A 17,040-nucleotide genomic window follows, 5' to 3' on the forward strand; every position below is an offset into this window, starting at 1 on the left:
TGGAGAATAAAAGCGAAATTTCGCCCAACCTGGGGATATGAATATAGTGCTCCAACATCTCACAAGTGAGGGTTTATGAACAACGCCTGGATGACATACTTGGACCCCATGATCGATGATTCTATCAAGTTGGCCAGCAAGAGCACTGTAAATTTATCTCCACCAAACCAAACAGGAGGAAAAATGCAACAGATTATTTCCTCTATCATCAACTTCGCATGAGTGAAGTCTCATGTACTATATCTCCATTTGGATCAGAACTGTCATACTACGTGCATATGCGGATGGACCTATTCCGACCCTCCATGAGCTTAATACTCATGATATTATAAGCTAACTTCTACAATTGTTCTACACAAATGTGATTGAAATAATGGAGGGTTATTTCTGGAAATCCGATATGGTGGTTGCAAACCATTATCTGAGAGATATCACCACCGAGGACGTCTCAGGTATACACCAATTCGATCCCATGGTCCTCGCACAACAGCTGACAGTTCCTCGGAGAAGATAAGTCAATCTAACAGATTTTTACTTATCTTATAACAATACTAAATAGCTTCATGCTATGTATAATTTACTTAAGTTCCTTTTATCATCACAGTACTATGATTATTACATCATACAATATATAAGTTAACAACTCTACAGAGTTTGTTATTATATATATTTACCTTAAGTTATTCATATCTTAAGAGTAATACTATGGTTACATGATAAATGCATTAGCTAACAAACTCTACAGAGTTTTTGGCTATTTTATACATAGCTTAAGTTAATTAAGCTAACAAACTCTCTGAGGAGTTTTACTATTATATAGGTAACTTAAGCTAATTATACCTTAAGCATAGTACTATACTCATATTATTAAAATATATTGGCTAACAAACTCTAAGGAGTTTTGCTATTATATAGGTAGCTTAAGCTTATTCATATCTTAAGCTTAGTACTATGTTTATATCATATAAGTAGATTAGCTAACAAACTCTAAAGAGTTTTTGCTATAAGTATCATCATATTTCTAAGCAATATGGTTATATTATAACATGTATTAGCTAACAAACTCTACAGAGTTTTAGCTATTATATATGTAACTTAAGCTTATTCATATCTTAAAGCAGTACTATGTTTATATCATATAGGTATATTAGCTATCAAAACTCTAAAGAGGGTTTTGCTATTATATATTTAAGCTTAAGTTTCATCATATTTTAAGCTTTATGGTTACATTATAACATGTATTAGCTAACAAACTCTCACGGAGTTCTTGCTATTATATATGTAGCTTAAGTTTTCCTTCATAAGCTCAATACTAGGTTTATATCATAGCTAACAAACTCTAAAGGGTTGTTTTAAGCTATTATACAATTAGCTTAAGTTTCATCATATCTTAAGCAGTATGTTTTACATTATAAAGGTATTAGCTAACAAACTTCGTGAGTTTTGTTATATATATATATAGCTTAAGTTTCATCATAACTTAAGCTCAGGACTATGTTTTTTAACATAAAAGTATATTAGTTAATAAACTCTAAGGAGTTTATTTTGCTATATACTTTTAGCTTAAGTCTAATCTTATCTTAAGCTTAGTACTATGGTTACACTATAAACATATTAGCTAATAAACTCTACAGAGTTTTTTGGCTATTATATATGTAGCTTAAGTTAATTATATCTTAAGCACACTACTATACTCATATTGTAAAATATATTAGCTAACAAACTCTACGGAGTTTTGCTATTATATATGTAGCTTAAGTTAATTATATCTTAAGCACACTACTATACTCATATTGTAAAATATATTAGCTAACAAAACCCTACAGAGTTTTGCTATATATATGTAGCTTAAGTTAATTATATCTTAAGCTCAGTACTATACTAATATTATAAATATATATTAGCTAACAAATATATTAGCTAACAAACTCTACAGAGTTTGGCTATTATATATGTAGCTTAAGTTAATTATAGCTTAAGCACAGTACTATACTCATATTATAAAAATATATTAGCTAACAAACTCTACAGAGTTTTGCTATTATATATATGTAGCTAAAGCTTATTCATATCTTAAGCTCAGCATTATATCTATATCATATAAGTATATTAACTAACAAACTCTAAAGAGTTTGCTATTATATAATTAGCTTAAGTTTAATCATATCTTAAGCTTAGTACTATGTTATATCTTAAAGTATTTTAGCTAACAAACTCTAAGGAGTTTATACTAGCATATTAACAAGCTTAAGTCTATTAGTCTTAAGCATTGTATTAATGTTATATATACTTTATCATAATAAGTACATGGTAATAACCTTTTATATGGCAGCTGATAAGTTAGCAGCAGGAATTCATCAGTTCAGTGCCTTTATGAAGTTCCCATAGGGTTATTACAATCATCACAGTTCAAATCACTAATTATTAAAAATCCAAAGTATTAGATATTCCCACCTCCGTTCCGTGGGATGCTACAAGCAAAAGAGCATGAGTCAGGATAAGGGAAAAATATGTAATTTTTGGAGTAAAATTGATATTTTATACTTATCCTGACTCATGAGGTCAGCCCTCCCATCCTCCCCAAATAACACTTTGGATTTCCCTGTAAATTCAAATGTTGGGCTCAGTATATGAGGAGAGAGTGAGGCACATGGGTAGAGGTGGCGCCCTCGTTCCCGAGCTTGTGGAAAGGAGGTAACTCGTGGTGAATACTAATTAGTGATTTTAAATTGAAGGGAGCTTCAATTAGGGAGATACAAGTGTTCCACTATGTTCGCAAGAAGAAGAAGACAAGCAAAAAGAGCATGAGTCAGGATAAGTATAAAATATCAATTTTACTCCAAAAATTACATTTTTCTCACATATTCATAAGAGACCACACTCTTCTAATTATCACTAAAAGTATAATGAGCAAGACAACATCACCAGCTCAAGATCAAGATATGCCCCAACAAGAACTTTGTTGGCCTTGCCTTTAGTAAGTGAGTATGCTTTAACGCCGTTTTTAGCAATATTCAGCAATATCAATGTGCGGGGAACCAGAAATGGGTTGACACGCCTTGCCTTTAGACTTGAGGTTAATGGTGTTCATGGTAACAGCGTTTACTACCGGTACTTTCCAATTTATGGTGCAGTTATGTACAAGATATGTGTATACATGTAAATCATCACAGTGTTCACGAATGGTGTTTCAAAGTAACAGGACAGTTTCAGATTTCTGTCTGACCCATTGAAAATTCACAGGACCCATAGAATGAAATTAAACACACATTTCAGATTGAACATTTCTTATAATTGGCATTGAAATTATTAACAAACATAAGATTTATAAACAGCAAACAAGTGTCACATGTCACATATAACAACTTCAGTCAAAGTCACTGGGGCCGGTGGGTTTTAGACTTCTATCAGACTGTTGGCGAATCTGCCGGATTTGTCAGAGGGTCAGACGCTATTCGTGAACACTGTCATCATCTGCAGCAGTGAACGTTATTTTGTCTAAGTTTATGGTCTGAGAGTCCGCAAATTCTTGTGTCGATTTACTTAGTTAAACATGCCAGGATGCACAGGTCATGACTTCTGATGGCAGGGTTGCCCAGATTTTGATTTTGGATCTGTGAGCACAATATCAGTAGCTTTGAATTATTACCTTTGTAACCTTTGTCTCTTTGTAACCTTTGTCTACTTGTGACAGCTTTTCTGTAATATCAGATGCTGTACTATGATATTACTGATACAGTGTTCAAAGTGGCTTGTAACTCAGTTCACTTGCCGAGTTTGTCGAACTTCTTGTGACTTACAAACCAGCCTATAACACTTACCTGTTCCAGATATGATGCAAAGAAGGTTGCTGCCAGGAAGCCTCAGTATCCATACAACCAGGGCACCTCAAACACTGATGGTGGACCTCTCAAGACACAGCAGTTTGGGGTCACATTACAGTTGTAAGTACAGACTTTGACAGACTGGCCATCTTAGCAAACCTGGATCAGATCATTCAGAGAGCAATTGATTTGTCTGCAAATCAATGTTTATTGCCCATGAAATGCATATGGCCCAAATTTGCATGTACACTACATCTTAATGTCAAAGTTGACACTATTAGTAACAGTGTATAGAACTAAAGAAGAAATGAAGTATATTCAAATAGCAGTAAACATGTTATTAGACGTTTATAGATCAGTTGACTGCTGTAATCTTGTATCAGGCCAGAATAAGCAGATTTATTTGACATCAATTCTCAAAAAAAACTGTATTGTAAATTATTAAACAGTTCAATTCATGGCATCATTCTTGCTTACTACTGGAGATTTATATTTGCCACTAAGAAGACAAACTTGATGACTTTGTTCCACGTTCAACCATGCATGCTGAGTCTGTTGCACTGATTGTGTGGTATATAACTGTAGAACTTCATTCTGTTTCAGCATCAAAGAGCATAGTGGGAGAATAATTCCAATTGTTGTCGAACAAACAATAGAATACCTCAGGGTTCATGGTAATATTTAGTTTAATTCCAAAGCACTTTTAAATTTCCTGTTGTCAATAGTTTTCTATGTTGTAGAGATATTGCTCTCTTTCAATAGATACATGTAATAGGAAATGGAATTATGAGGAGAGACAAGAATGATTTAATAGTTTAATTGTGTCAGTTGTTGCTTTTGTAAGTACTAAAGTTGTATTTTTTTACTGCCTGAGATTATTAATGTCATCTTTTTTTGACAAAATCCTGATGTACACTTGTCATTCCAGGGTTGCAAGTGGAGGGTATTTTCAGGAGATCGGCAAATGCTGCCACGTTAAGGGAAGTCCAGAAAAAGTACAACAACGGTATGTTATGTCTTTTTTGTCAAATGTCACTCCCCTTATCTTAAAAACAACTTAAAATACTGTAAATCATGAAATTAATGCGAAAAATGCGTCTGTACTCTTCTCACATTATTATAATGACGCATTTTAGTCTGACCATGTCTAGATCTACTTTTGAGAACTTAATCAAAGACAGAAAACGTAAATCTATTGACAGTACACATTACACCAATACAGGTCACTTCCTCATTACAACTATCTCAAACCACTGTACTTATCACTGGCTACAATCACTGGTCATTGTTTAAAGTCACTCAAACACATCAGCCAGACCGGACATTCTCCAGCCACGTGTTTGTTGTGCCATGGTAGATGACTTGTGTCTTTCAAGTCAGATTACGTTTATACATGTTGTCATAAGACAAGTAGTAGTAAGCAATCAGGTGATCAAACATGGCACCGTAATCAAAACATCGTCAGCTCATTTCCATTCATTGCTAAACAAGCTCAATTCAGGTTATTTGGTAAATAACAAGTGTGAAACGAAAAAGAACAACACCAAAGATTCAGGGTGTCACATTTTATCATCAACACAGATTCCTGAGCTTGCATTAGTTTCGTGACACATTTTAGACTAGACCATCGCACTCGCATTAAATTCATGAGGATTAATTTCATGATTTACAGTACTGATTCATGATGAAATTATTTTTATCACTAAGCATACTTTTACAAAGAACATCAATAGACATGCTTCAGTTGTGGCTTTATGTGAGTATTCCACTGGTGAATCTGGGTAAGAATATATCTTTTCCCATTGGTTTGTTTATCAAAGTCCTGAGGTCCTGCAGAAATACTACAGCCTAACCCTTCAAATATTCACCGCCTGACTGACTTGTTATGAACAAAGGGAGACAACCTTCGAAACTGAATCATGAAGTTTCATTTTGTCTGTGTACAGTATTATGTATTATGTAATCATGAACTTACTTATGTTCAAATTTATTTCTATTGTGATTCCTTTATTTGACCAGACAATCGCTGCAGATATTAACTCAATTCATCCTAACCTTTGGTACCTTTCGGGTTAAAAATGATAGATAAATACAAGTAAAACTTATGAATACACAATGCCATTTAGGAAGTGGTCAAATGTAGCATGTTATATTTGAGATTACACTTTCTCTGTAAAGTACAGATTCTAGTACTTTTGTTGGAACTTACCCCAATAAAAATACGAGAATCTCTACTTTGCTGAGAAAGTTTAATCCCAAATATAACGTGTTGCAAGTAAAACTTAGCTGACCATTTTTATTCCTGTATAGTGTTTTGCTATACTAAACATGTTACAGTGTTTATAAATTTTACAAATATTTTCTTCAAATTTCATAAAATATTGCTCTAGTTCTGATATGTTAAAGGTCATTGTCTGTATCCTTTCTTTTGTAAATATATGGCTTGTTCTAAAATCTACTTAACAGGTGTGTTGTTGTTTGCAGGGGAACCAGTTGACTACGGAGGTGACACATATGATGTTCACACAGCTGCTGTGATACTCAAGACATTCCTTAGAGAACTTCAGGAACCTATCCTTACATTCGACCTCTTTGAACCGGTCACAAGGCTGAATGGTGAGCTATTGCTCTGTTCAATGTTATACCTGTGTAATGGAGGTTTCAGATGAAGGGTAGGATGTAACTGATGTTGATACAGTACATTGCATCACTAAAGAAACTTTTTGTTGTCTGTTCAATTATGCCAATACATGACTATTTCACAGCTTTCTCTTTACAGTGGTTGGTTCTGTGATAAGGGTCACCTGCAATAAGATAGCAACTCATGCTTCTCATAAGAGAGTTGGGCGGTGGGGTAGCCTAGTGGTTAAAGTGTTCGCTCGTCACACCGGAGCCCTGGGTTCGATTCCCCATGTGAAGGCCATTTCTGGTGACCCCCACAGTGATATTGCTGGAATATTGCTAAAAGTGGCATAAAAGTAAACCTACTCACTCACTCACTCATAAGAGAGTAACAAAAGGGGTTTGGTAGTGAGACTCCGTGACTTGGCTAAATGTTTTGTTCATTGTATCAAGATGACGTTGATCACTGCTCATTCTTTCAATCACTGGTTGACATGGTTGACCTACCTGTTCAATAGAAATGGATTGTAAGCACATGTGATATCTATGAACTCTGTTAGCGCTTTGAGCACACTTTGGTGTGGAGTTTAGTGCAGTATAAGAATCCATTTTATTATTATTATTATTATTCTTTTGTATCAGACATCAGTGAAGTAGCTTGATTTTTGCTGACTGGTGCTGTCAAAGTGCTGGCTTGTCATGCTGGAGATCAGGTCACCCAGAAGGGTGTGTGACGTTCATGTGTCTAGTCTCACACTACCATATAGCCTGAATATTGCTAAAAGCAGTGAAAAATCCTAATTACTCACCCAATCATCCTGAAACGCATGTTTTGTCAACATGAAATACTTTTGTTTCAGTGTAATGGTTGGTTTGTTGTTTAACACCGCAATCAGCAATATTCCAGCTATATGGGGTCGGTCTGTAAATAATCGAGTCTGGACCAGACAATCCAGTGATTAACAGTATGAGCATCGATCTATGCAATTGGGAACTGATGACATGTGTCAACCAAGTCAGTGAGCCCCACCACCCGATCCCATTAGTCGCCTCTTACGACAAGCATGGGTTGCTGAATGCTAACCCGGATCTTCACGGGTCCTGAATAATGCTGTACCTAGCACACAAATTGCATTTCAGTGTAATACATTTCAGGGATAGAAATAATCCTAGGAAGCCTACCTGCCTAAATAGTGATGACATATAGGAACACCGCTCAAAATGTTGAAATTCTCCTAGCTCTATAGACACCTGTACCATCAGCAACACTAGCTCAGGCTAGCAGATTTGTGCTAATATATATCCCTGTTATGTCATGGCAGTAATGATGATTATTCTGTTTCAGTGATTGACAGCAATAAGCATGTGTTCGAGACTGAGCGCATGCTGAGGGAGGAGCTACCAGAGGACAACTACATAATCCTCAAACACATCGTACATTTCCTAACTGAGGTAACACTCTGAAGTTCATCACTCCAATCAGGAGTGATGAATTGAAATTGTCTTCCACATTCGATTTTTATGATGCAGATGTTTCTTCATGAAATTTCCTTTGGAAAATGGAGAAAACTTTCTGCAGATGTATATATCAAAGTTTCAATGATTACCAGCATTTGAAGGGTTCATATATATATTCAACTGTCATGAAATGAAAAAGGTATCAGTTTTGATACAAATGGTAAATAGATTTATTTTATTTTCTGGGTTCCAGTGCATTTAAATCTGAAAATGTTTAAGATATCAAGTGTTACTAAATGTACATGACATTTGAAAAGGGGAACAGCCCCAAAAAACCATTTGAGATAATCATTACCATACGACCAGCTGAACATTGGATCACATACACAGTGACTCTCCACTGTAGAAGACAGCAATGTCTGTACCACATTATCAGTCACATCTGTAAAACAAGGGGCATTGGGGTAGCCTAATGATTAAATCGTTTGCTTGTCACGCCAAAGACCCAGGTTCGATTCCCCACATGGATACTATGTGTGAAGCCCATTTCTGGTGTTCTGGTAATATTGCTGGCATATTGCTCTAAGTGGTGTAAAATCAAACTCACTCACTCACTGTAAAACAAAGTGTAGCTGGTACCTCAGTAATAGGTTAACAATTCTACACCCCTCTAAATGTTACTGTTCATTGAACATTTAAGAATAACATTTTAAAATCATCAATCCTGCACATAATAATCATTCATCTTTCTGATTTTACAGGTGGTGGAAAACTCTGAAGTAAACACAAGATGGCCCATGAATCTTGCCATAGTGTTTGGTCCCAACTTGCTGTGGTCAAAGGGCCAGGCCTCACTGTCAACCATGGGTGCTGTCAACAGTTTTGCTCTCATACTCATTAAGAACTTTCAAGATGTTTTCAAGAGATGATTCTGTTGAGTGGTTTAAGTGTGTAAAGTCTATAGTCTTGTCATCTAACTGTGGAAGATATGTCGGATTTCTTAAAGACTGTACAAAAGCAGAAATATTCTCTTACAAATAGAAGGGAAAATTGATAGTTATGAAATCAAGAATTGTTATTCAAAAGCTCTATTTTATTTTAAATGTGATGTTATGAACATTCCCTTCTTTCCATTTGAAACTATGGAGAATAATTAGAAGTAAATGAGTTGATTTTTGGTAAAAATTGGGAAATAATGTTATTAGACAGTTTAAGAAGAAAATTATTAATAACAGATTGATACTCTGATTTCCAGACATTATTCCTCAGTAGCTCTGTTGATGATTGATTGTGTTACAGAGAAAAAGACTACAAAACTTGGTACTCAAGAACAATCTAGAAGAAAAATCATATTTTATATACCTTGTTATATAAAAATATATATTCTTAAGGAGAAAAATGAGGCAGGATGTAGAACATAGAGGATAGATGGGCTTATTTATAGAAATGTTACTGTTGAAGCTGAATTTGGCCATGACGACAAGCTAGAGTGCTACCTAAGGTCCTTGAACAAACTGTTTGGATTGACATGACATTTTACTGTTGAAGTGAAATTTGAAAATGTGTCTCATTTTAAGTGTTACATATAACCCAAAGTCACATGAATATAGTTACCTCATAATCACACGATGCATTAGCTAAGTCAGCAGACTAGTCCCCCACGAATGACACAGATATTGGTGTTTTAAGGTCAAGGACTTTTGGTGCGTGACCTGTGTGTAGATAACTAAATATAATTATGCTGAGTAGGTTGTATCTAGTCTTTGCAGTGGCACCTTTCCACTCCCCATATTTTTTGCCTATATTATTTCAATGTCAAACATATTCTTAGAGGTTTGGGTTCATTTCACTGACATAACTTTCACTTTCTGAAGAAATGAAATATATTTTCATATGTAATATACCATGCATAAACAGTCCTACCAAATTATGAAGACATTTTCGCATTCAATTGAAACTGAACAAAATCTAAAGATTTTGCACAGTGAATAGCATAACTATTTAGGGAGCACATATTTTAGATTGAAATTAAAAGAGAAAGAATAGAAAATTAAAAAATATGAGATAAAAAACAGACCTAGGTAACAAACTTCTATTTGAAACAGTATCTTACAATAAATGATATATTGGAGAAAGTAAGACTAATATACAGGTTTGAATATTTGGCAAACACCTATTGTCAACATTATTTGGTGATCAAGGGACTTTGAAATACTCTACTGTGAGGAAGAAGATGGAGGTTGGTGAACTGGTGTGGGCATTAGTGACATGGATATGTCTACAGAGGCTTATGGTTAATGAGTCTATCGCTTTTCTGAATGCTGGATATCCATGTGTCACAAACAGATTAAGACATGTATTAGCAAGGATACAGGCAATGATGCTCGCGGCTATCTTTCTGTGCAACTATTTTTCATCCATATGGAAACTATATTTGCTTGTGCTCCTCTTCAAGAATAGACTGTCTCAATTGACAGCTTCTTATTGAAAGTGATTCGAATGCTGGAGTGTATATCTAACATAACATCTGTTAAGTTCCCAATTGTTTGTCTCATTCCAAGATCATAACAGCAGCCAGAGTCTGTCTGAAGGTACAAAGGGTCACACTATGATGTATTCTGACTGGTAATAGAACAACATTTGGTGCCTTGTTTTAGAGTGAGTTGTTATATATGATAAATGTTAAGACAATTATGCATAGTGTATATAGCCTGTTTTAATCATGTTAGATGATGCAAACTTAACATTCCTCACTTCAGGAATGAAGTTTTGCTTTGATGACAGCTATTGACATTTAGGACATTCTGAAACTGTTTCAGAAGTTGTTACACAAAATATTGTTGAGTTATTTTTCAAATTGTTGTAGAAAATCGGAAAGAAATGTTCATGCACAAAGTTATTTGTATGCCACTGTATGTCTCCTCCTTGTACAATGTTGTATGTATATGTAAATATGTGTACCAATATTTGTAAACATATTGAAATAGAAAACATGGGTTGAATAGATCACTTGACACAGTCATGTCAGTTGCACCACAAGAAAGGAAACGGTCCCATTGCATGTTCTGGTTTAACATAGGTTATTGAAAGGTGAAACATCTGTAGCTCTCTATGTCACATGAGTGATGAAACTCTGTGGTATCTTATGGTATCCTTATCAACCTCATGCTACATTGCTATCACACCTGTTGCACTGTTGATAACTATATTTATGATATAATGGATATTGTTATACAGTACACAAATCCCAAATCCCATAGACTTGGTACCTTTATCCGATAAATATGCAAATGATTACCACCTAGCAGGAACTGTTTTAAATATCTATGTATTGATTTGTTGTCTGTTTTCTGGATAGACTACTGACTTATGTTCGCAATAAGTTTAAATTGGCTTTCTCAAATCTGTGGGTGTTAATGTAGACAAACATGGCTGTGAATCATTTCACGCTAGATGATAAATAGGGCCGTTCACTCATTCACTGTATTTATATGTAGTTTCTGAATATACTTCTGTGAGCAGAATTACATCTGTAATGTCACATTGTTTTCAGAGTAACATTCTAAGATATTGAGATCATTACTCTCTTGTGTTTCTGCATGTCAAATATTGGTAATAACAAATGTGTATTATGAATGCTCACCATAGGCTCTCATAATACCATTTTGATCCCAAAGGTATATCTAATACACACTTGGCTAATAATTTCTTTACTTGTGTGATGCTCCCCAGAACTTAAGTCTTAATCACATTTGACTTTATGTTAAAGACAACATTTTTTTTATATTCAGCAATGAAAGTTACATCAGTTTATGCCGAATGGAAAATGATGACATTAAGATTTTAAAATGTTGTGCTTTAAACTTGGTTTTGGCATATCTTTTCAGTGGAAATAGAATTTGGTATTTATCAGTATGTTGGGCATACAGTAAGAAATCTTAAATTCTCTTGGACAAGATTCTAAATGCCAGCTACAGTGAGACATCTCAGCCTCACCTATTGTAAAATCTCAAACTCTGATGATATATGTCTTCTATAGTGTAATGATGTACCTTTAATGGTTCCAGACATATTTATATGAGCAGGCTGATTTTCATAAGTTCTAGATAACCGAGCATTATCCTGCTTGACTTGTGGACTTCCAAGTGAATAACGGTTCATTGGATACATTGTATCTCACAATATAATGTGTGTAATTAGTTTTATGCAAATTACATCTGAGAAAACCAAGGCGTTTACAATATTTTTGTTTGCAATAGTGAGCATCATTAAGGTATACACAACTCTGTATGTCATAATATTGTAAGGTGTAGTTGTAGTTCCTATGTTATGTTGTGTCTCTTGTATGTACAAACCACGATTTTAGTGTAGTCCATGCTCATAGCTTATGGCTTGGGTATTCCCCTTTGTTGGTGCTGATTCTTTGTTAATATTTAATGTACACATTTCAGTATTTAAACCTAGTTTAGAAACTATTTATTTATTGGTAGTCACATGTGACCTGCTGAAATCACAAATTTAAATAAAATAAATTCAACTTTCTGTTGGTTTTATTGTGGAATATTCTGAAGGACGTTGTAACCTAATTTTGCAAATATGGTTTGTTAGGTTTAAATGTATTTTCTTTATAATTTATAACACTGAGAGATTATTTACAAAAACGAAGAATTTATATTTTTGGTGACTGAGATATCATCCAATGGCTAAAATGTCTTTTTGTGAGTTTTCTTGGACTGTTAATGACATTTCATCAACTGTAAGAGTATGCATTAATAGATCCCCTCCCTCATAAGGGAACAGGTCAAGTTGATTGAATGTCCACACAGCTATTAGTATGCCAATTGCATGTTTGTCCTCTCACCTTGCAATATCAGTAATCATTTACTATTGAGGTTTCTGTCCAACAGTGTGCTTCACAAGTGCAGCATCGTTCATTAATGTACACAGTTCAATTTGTTTGCTTTCTTCTTTACATTTGCATGTGAGTCCAGCACCTGTACATTGTGTCTGTCTGAGAATATGTGATTTATAATCCAGTTTATCATAACTCTAGAAAATTGCAATACCAAAGGAAAATTGAGTCCTTGGGAAGTATAGATGGTATATTATTTTATCAAAATATATCAGTTATATAGACAATATACACTAAAATCTAACTGATTAATTCCACTGTAAACAGTTAAATCTTCTTTATGTTATATCTTCAGGGTTTATATCAGTCTGGTATTCTTTATTAAGGCAAATATTTTCAGTTTTAGTTTTCAGAATTTTTGTAAGTATGTTTTACTCAAATCCAATGTAATTTTCTTGACTAACATGGACAGATTGTCAGACCTGACCTGGAAGGTTTCTTTTGTACACACTCTTCAGGCTCACATGTCAAGGATAAGAACAAAGGAGAGATAATAACAGCATTACAGATTATTTTGAGTGTAACTTGACACAATAGTCAAAATGAAACTACTGCTCTAAAGAATGAAATATCTCTACTATAGAATATATTTTATTTTGTCCTGTTACAAATTTTGGGGCAGGATGCTACACAAACCATTAAATGATTTCTTTTTGCTTATCAAGTACTGTTGTATTGTTTTCAAGGTTTTCTGTTAAAACATTTAAGTCCCTTGATTACAGTGTGTTTGTATGGGCTTTTGTTATGCTTTTTAAGCTTCCAAAACGAGATAATAATACAACTTTGGAGTAGTAGTTGTAATTGTAATTTTCAGCAACAGCACATAAATGAAGATTTCTCTGTCTGCACAGAAACTTAAAACTCCTGTTATCATTCCACACAATCTAAGTGTATGAAGATTATGTTTCTATAAAATATATGTACTCTGTATGGAACAACATATGATAGTAGCATATTATTACTTTTCATAGGCACAGTAAAAGACAATGGCATAAACTCATCCTGTTTGGCTTTAGACAGTATCACTTGTTTGAAACACGTACACATTCCTTCTTCAAAGTGTGTAACACTCTCTAATCTCTGGGTCTTATAAATGGTTTTAAGTTGAAAATCGGTTGAAATTATTAAAATGAATGTGATGAATCTCTTCTTGATGGTGATTTAGTCATTTGCTTGACATAGGTCTGTATTATTTACATTGAAATTGAAGATATACAGTGACATTATTGTAGGTATCAGAAATCTGGAAAGAGCTTTAATGGTATCAGGTACAGTTACTGAGAGGGTCTCTTCACTTATGAATAAATGTCCTGGTAGTTTGATATCAAGATGTGATTGGCAAACGTTGTTGTTATAATTTAATCATGCAAGAAAAACACTTCTTACAAAGATGTTTTATCCGTCTGGATAAGTTGTTAACTGTTTATTAAATATGATTGTTTTCACTTACCATTTTTGTGCTTGTATACATTGATGCAGTGAAACCGTCCTGTTAGTTAGTAATGAAATTGTCTGAATAATGTCTCTGTTTTCTGTGAAACAGCATGTCAATTTTCATCATGAATATGAACTGTCTGTTATTTTGTTAGAAGAAAGAATTTTGTTCTGTAATGTTTAATTTTTATGCTTCAACTGACAATGGTGGCTTATTGTTTGGTTATTTCATTATGTCTAAGTTTATGTTTGCAAAATTCCAGAATATTCCTATAATGTTTGAAAAATTACGGAATAACCATGTTAGTTTTGACTAAGAAAATCTTAGTACAACACTAAGAAATACATTGCCTGGTTTGTTTATTTATAATGAGCTTTTAGGCAGGGTCAGAATCTCATTGTTGATCAGGGTTAGACATTAGTCTGATATTCCTCAGACTCAGAACTTGTTTGCACCAAGTTCTAGTCAGGAAGGAACTGTGGAATATTTGGATACTTGGATTAAACCCATGGTGTCGTCCCCTGCTGATACTAGATACTCTCTTGTTTGATATTAAGGTGCAGCCACCTTGGAAAAATGTCATTTATATGATTTGCATCACTGATATTTGATTTAGTAACTACACAACGACAATATGTCAGGCCACAACAAACTAAGTAACTTTTCATCAGAATGTCCACATAACTACCCAAACAACCATATGTTGTTGTTTTCATGACAGTGTTTTTCCTGATCATGTCAACTATTGACAAGTTTACTTTGTACTCCTTTGGATTCTGTGTCCAGAAAAATGTCAATTTTAAAATAGACTTCAATCAGACTGACTTGTTTGGATCAGACTAAAATGTTCAGACAAGTCCATGACACTTGTTAATGGTAGTTAAGCTTGAGATTATTGCAATGTAATGCATTATAATGTGACATGCCTACAGATACAAAGCATATGATTTTATTGAGTTCTGGTTATTTATGTTTGAGCCACCTGCAAGTTGTAGTTATTAGGATGTCTAATCAAGGAGCTTGTTTAAGTTGTAGGTGTGGTAGGTGTACTAATAGTTGGCCATGTCTCTTGTAGATTCCATCATGACACACGTTGGGAGTGAACTGCAAAGTGAGGGTATTGTCATTACTTAATAAAATGTACCTAATATTATTGTCTTAACTGGTGTTTTCAATTGCTCTTATCATTTTAAATGCAATAATGAAGATGATAGCAATCAAAGAGTGAATAATGAAGAAATTTTGTTCGAAAACAAGGCCATGTGCCTACTAGCAGTGTATGAAATAAGCCAAAGTACCCAGTCCATCGGGGCTGGTAACTTCAAAATGTTACCAACCAAAAATGGATTTAACCAGACAAATATGGTGAATTTACTGGAACATCTACAATTTTTACCAGACCATCGGGCTGGCTAGCTGTAAATTTAGACCGTCTGTCAGAAATCTAGACCGTCTAGGGCTGTCGGACGGGCCTTATTTCAAACACTGCTACTAGCTTCATTGCTGGCCTAATACAAAAAAATGTAACTGAGTCAGATGTTCTTTGGTCCATGAAGCTGTCGTTAAAACTCTGAAAGTTCATCACAAACCTGTTTGGTGGCACTAAGATGTGATGGACAAGCATGTACTGGACACCTCACTGGCATTGTTCCATGCAGCGAAGTTGGTACATCTGTACTGTCAAGCAGCATGGATTCATCATACCTTGTCCCGAAACATCAATTTTGGACATTATCCAAGAAAAGGAATGACCAAATGTCATTTTCAAAGGATGTTGAAAATGTATGCTAGCCAGTCATCATCTGTCCACCCTTAAAGATATCCATCTCTTTCAGGACCACTCAACACAGTGCTTGTTGATATCATATTGATATGGTTACTGTTTACAGTAGAACAATTTTTTTTGTTTACAGCCAATGATCATATTAACGAAACCTTTGGGCTGACCTTCCACCCACATTGTATAATGGCCCTCGAAACGAACATTTGTGTTAAAGAGGGCTTGGGTATACTTTTGTTTAGAAAATATACTCATGGAAACAAATAAAGGAACATGAAAGTGCAAGTGTTCCCATACTCTTCATACTGTGGGTGAAAATCTGGAAATAAATAGAGGAACACTTGTACTTTCATGTTTTCCCTTATTCGTTTCCATGGTTATATCATGATAAACATACGTCAGCCTTCCACTCTTTGACCTGCCGTTCGGGCCACTAATTCCGATCCTTCCTGTCTGCATGTAAATATTCTTTCTGTGGATATCGATGATTCTTTTTCATATGACACTGGTCATATTTGCACTGGAATCACAGAATTTAAAGTGACACCAAAACCCAAGAAGCTGAGATTATTTATGAGTCTGGAAAAGGTTTTGTCTTTTTTACCCAGTGCTATAACATCAATGGTTACTTCACGCTTTCATTTAAGTACAGTCCTGTCAGAACAATTGCCAATATACGCGTCTGTAAATCCTGTTAAGGCTTCACACTTTGTCTCAGAATATGGTACACCCAGTTAAGACGATTGATCTATCAATTGGGATTAGTGGAACCTTTTACATTTTGTCGTCTAAATCCAACTGTTAATCTGCCTAACAGAAGAAGTAGGTTAAAGCTGTCGGATTATCTGGATTGCGACCAGATTTCTCAACAAAGCTCCCTAATTCTATCACTAGAGCTACGCCATTTCAGTCACACCGATACACTTGTGGTGAGTAGGCGTCTGAAGAAAGGGACCTAATACATGCCAGAATGTAGCACCTACAGTGAGAATTCAAGTCCCCACAACAC

The 17,040-nt window shown here is 34.7% G+C and overlaps 1 protein-coding gene across 1 annotated transcript in view; it reads left to right on the plus strand.

The window, feature by feature from the left end:
* The window catches only part of LOC124255909 (rho GTPase-activating protein 8-like), a 29,708-nt gene extending 14,307 nt beyond the window's left edge, over positions 1–15,401 (plus strand). Inside the window, exons 8-13 of the mRNA XM_046689859.1 lie at positions 3,831–3,944; positions 4,428–4,498; positions 4,753–4,830; positions 6,309–6,440; positions 7,792–7,898; positions 8,666–15,401. Of these exons, the coding sequence (XP_046545815.1) occupies positions 3,831–3,944; positions 4,428–4,498; positions 4,753–4,830; positions 6,309–6,440; positions 7,792–7,898; positions 8,666–8,833 (670 nt within the window). The 3' untranslated portion in view covers positions 8,834–15,401. The remainder of the gene's footprint in view (positions 1–3,830; positions 3,945–4,427; positions 4,499–4,752; positions 4,831–6,308; positions 6,441–7,791; positions 7,899–8,665) is intronic.
* Positions 15,402–17,040: the final 1,639 nt, after the last annotated feature.

Source organism: Haliotis rubra, unplaced genomic scaffold (genome assembly GCF_003918875.1).
Source record: "Haliotis rubra isolate DU_JTF1 unplaced genomic scaffold, ASM391887v1 Scf1159, whole genome shotgun sequence".
NCBI lineage: Eukaryota > Metazoa > Mollusca > Gastropoda > Lepetellida > Haliotidae > Haliotis > Haliotis rubra.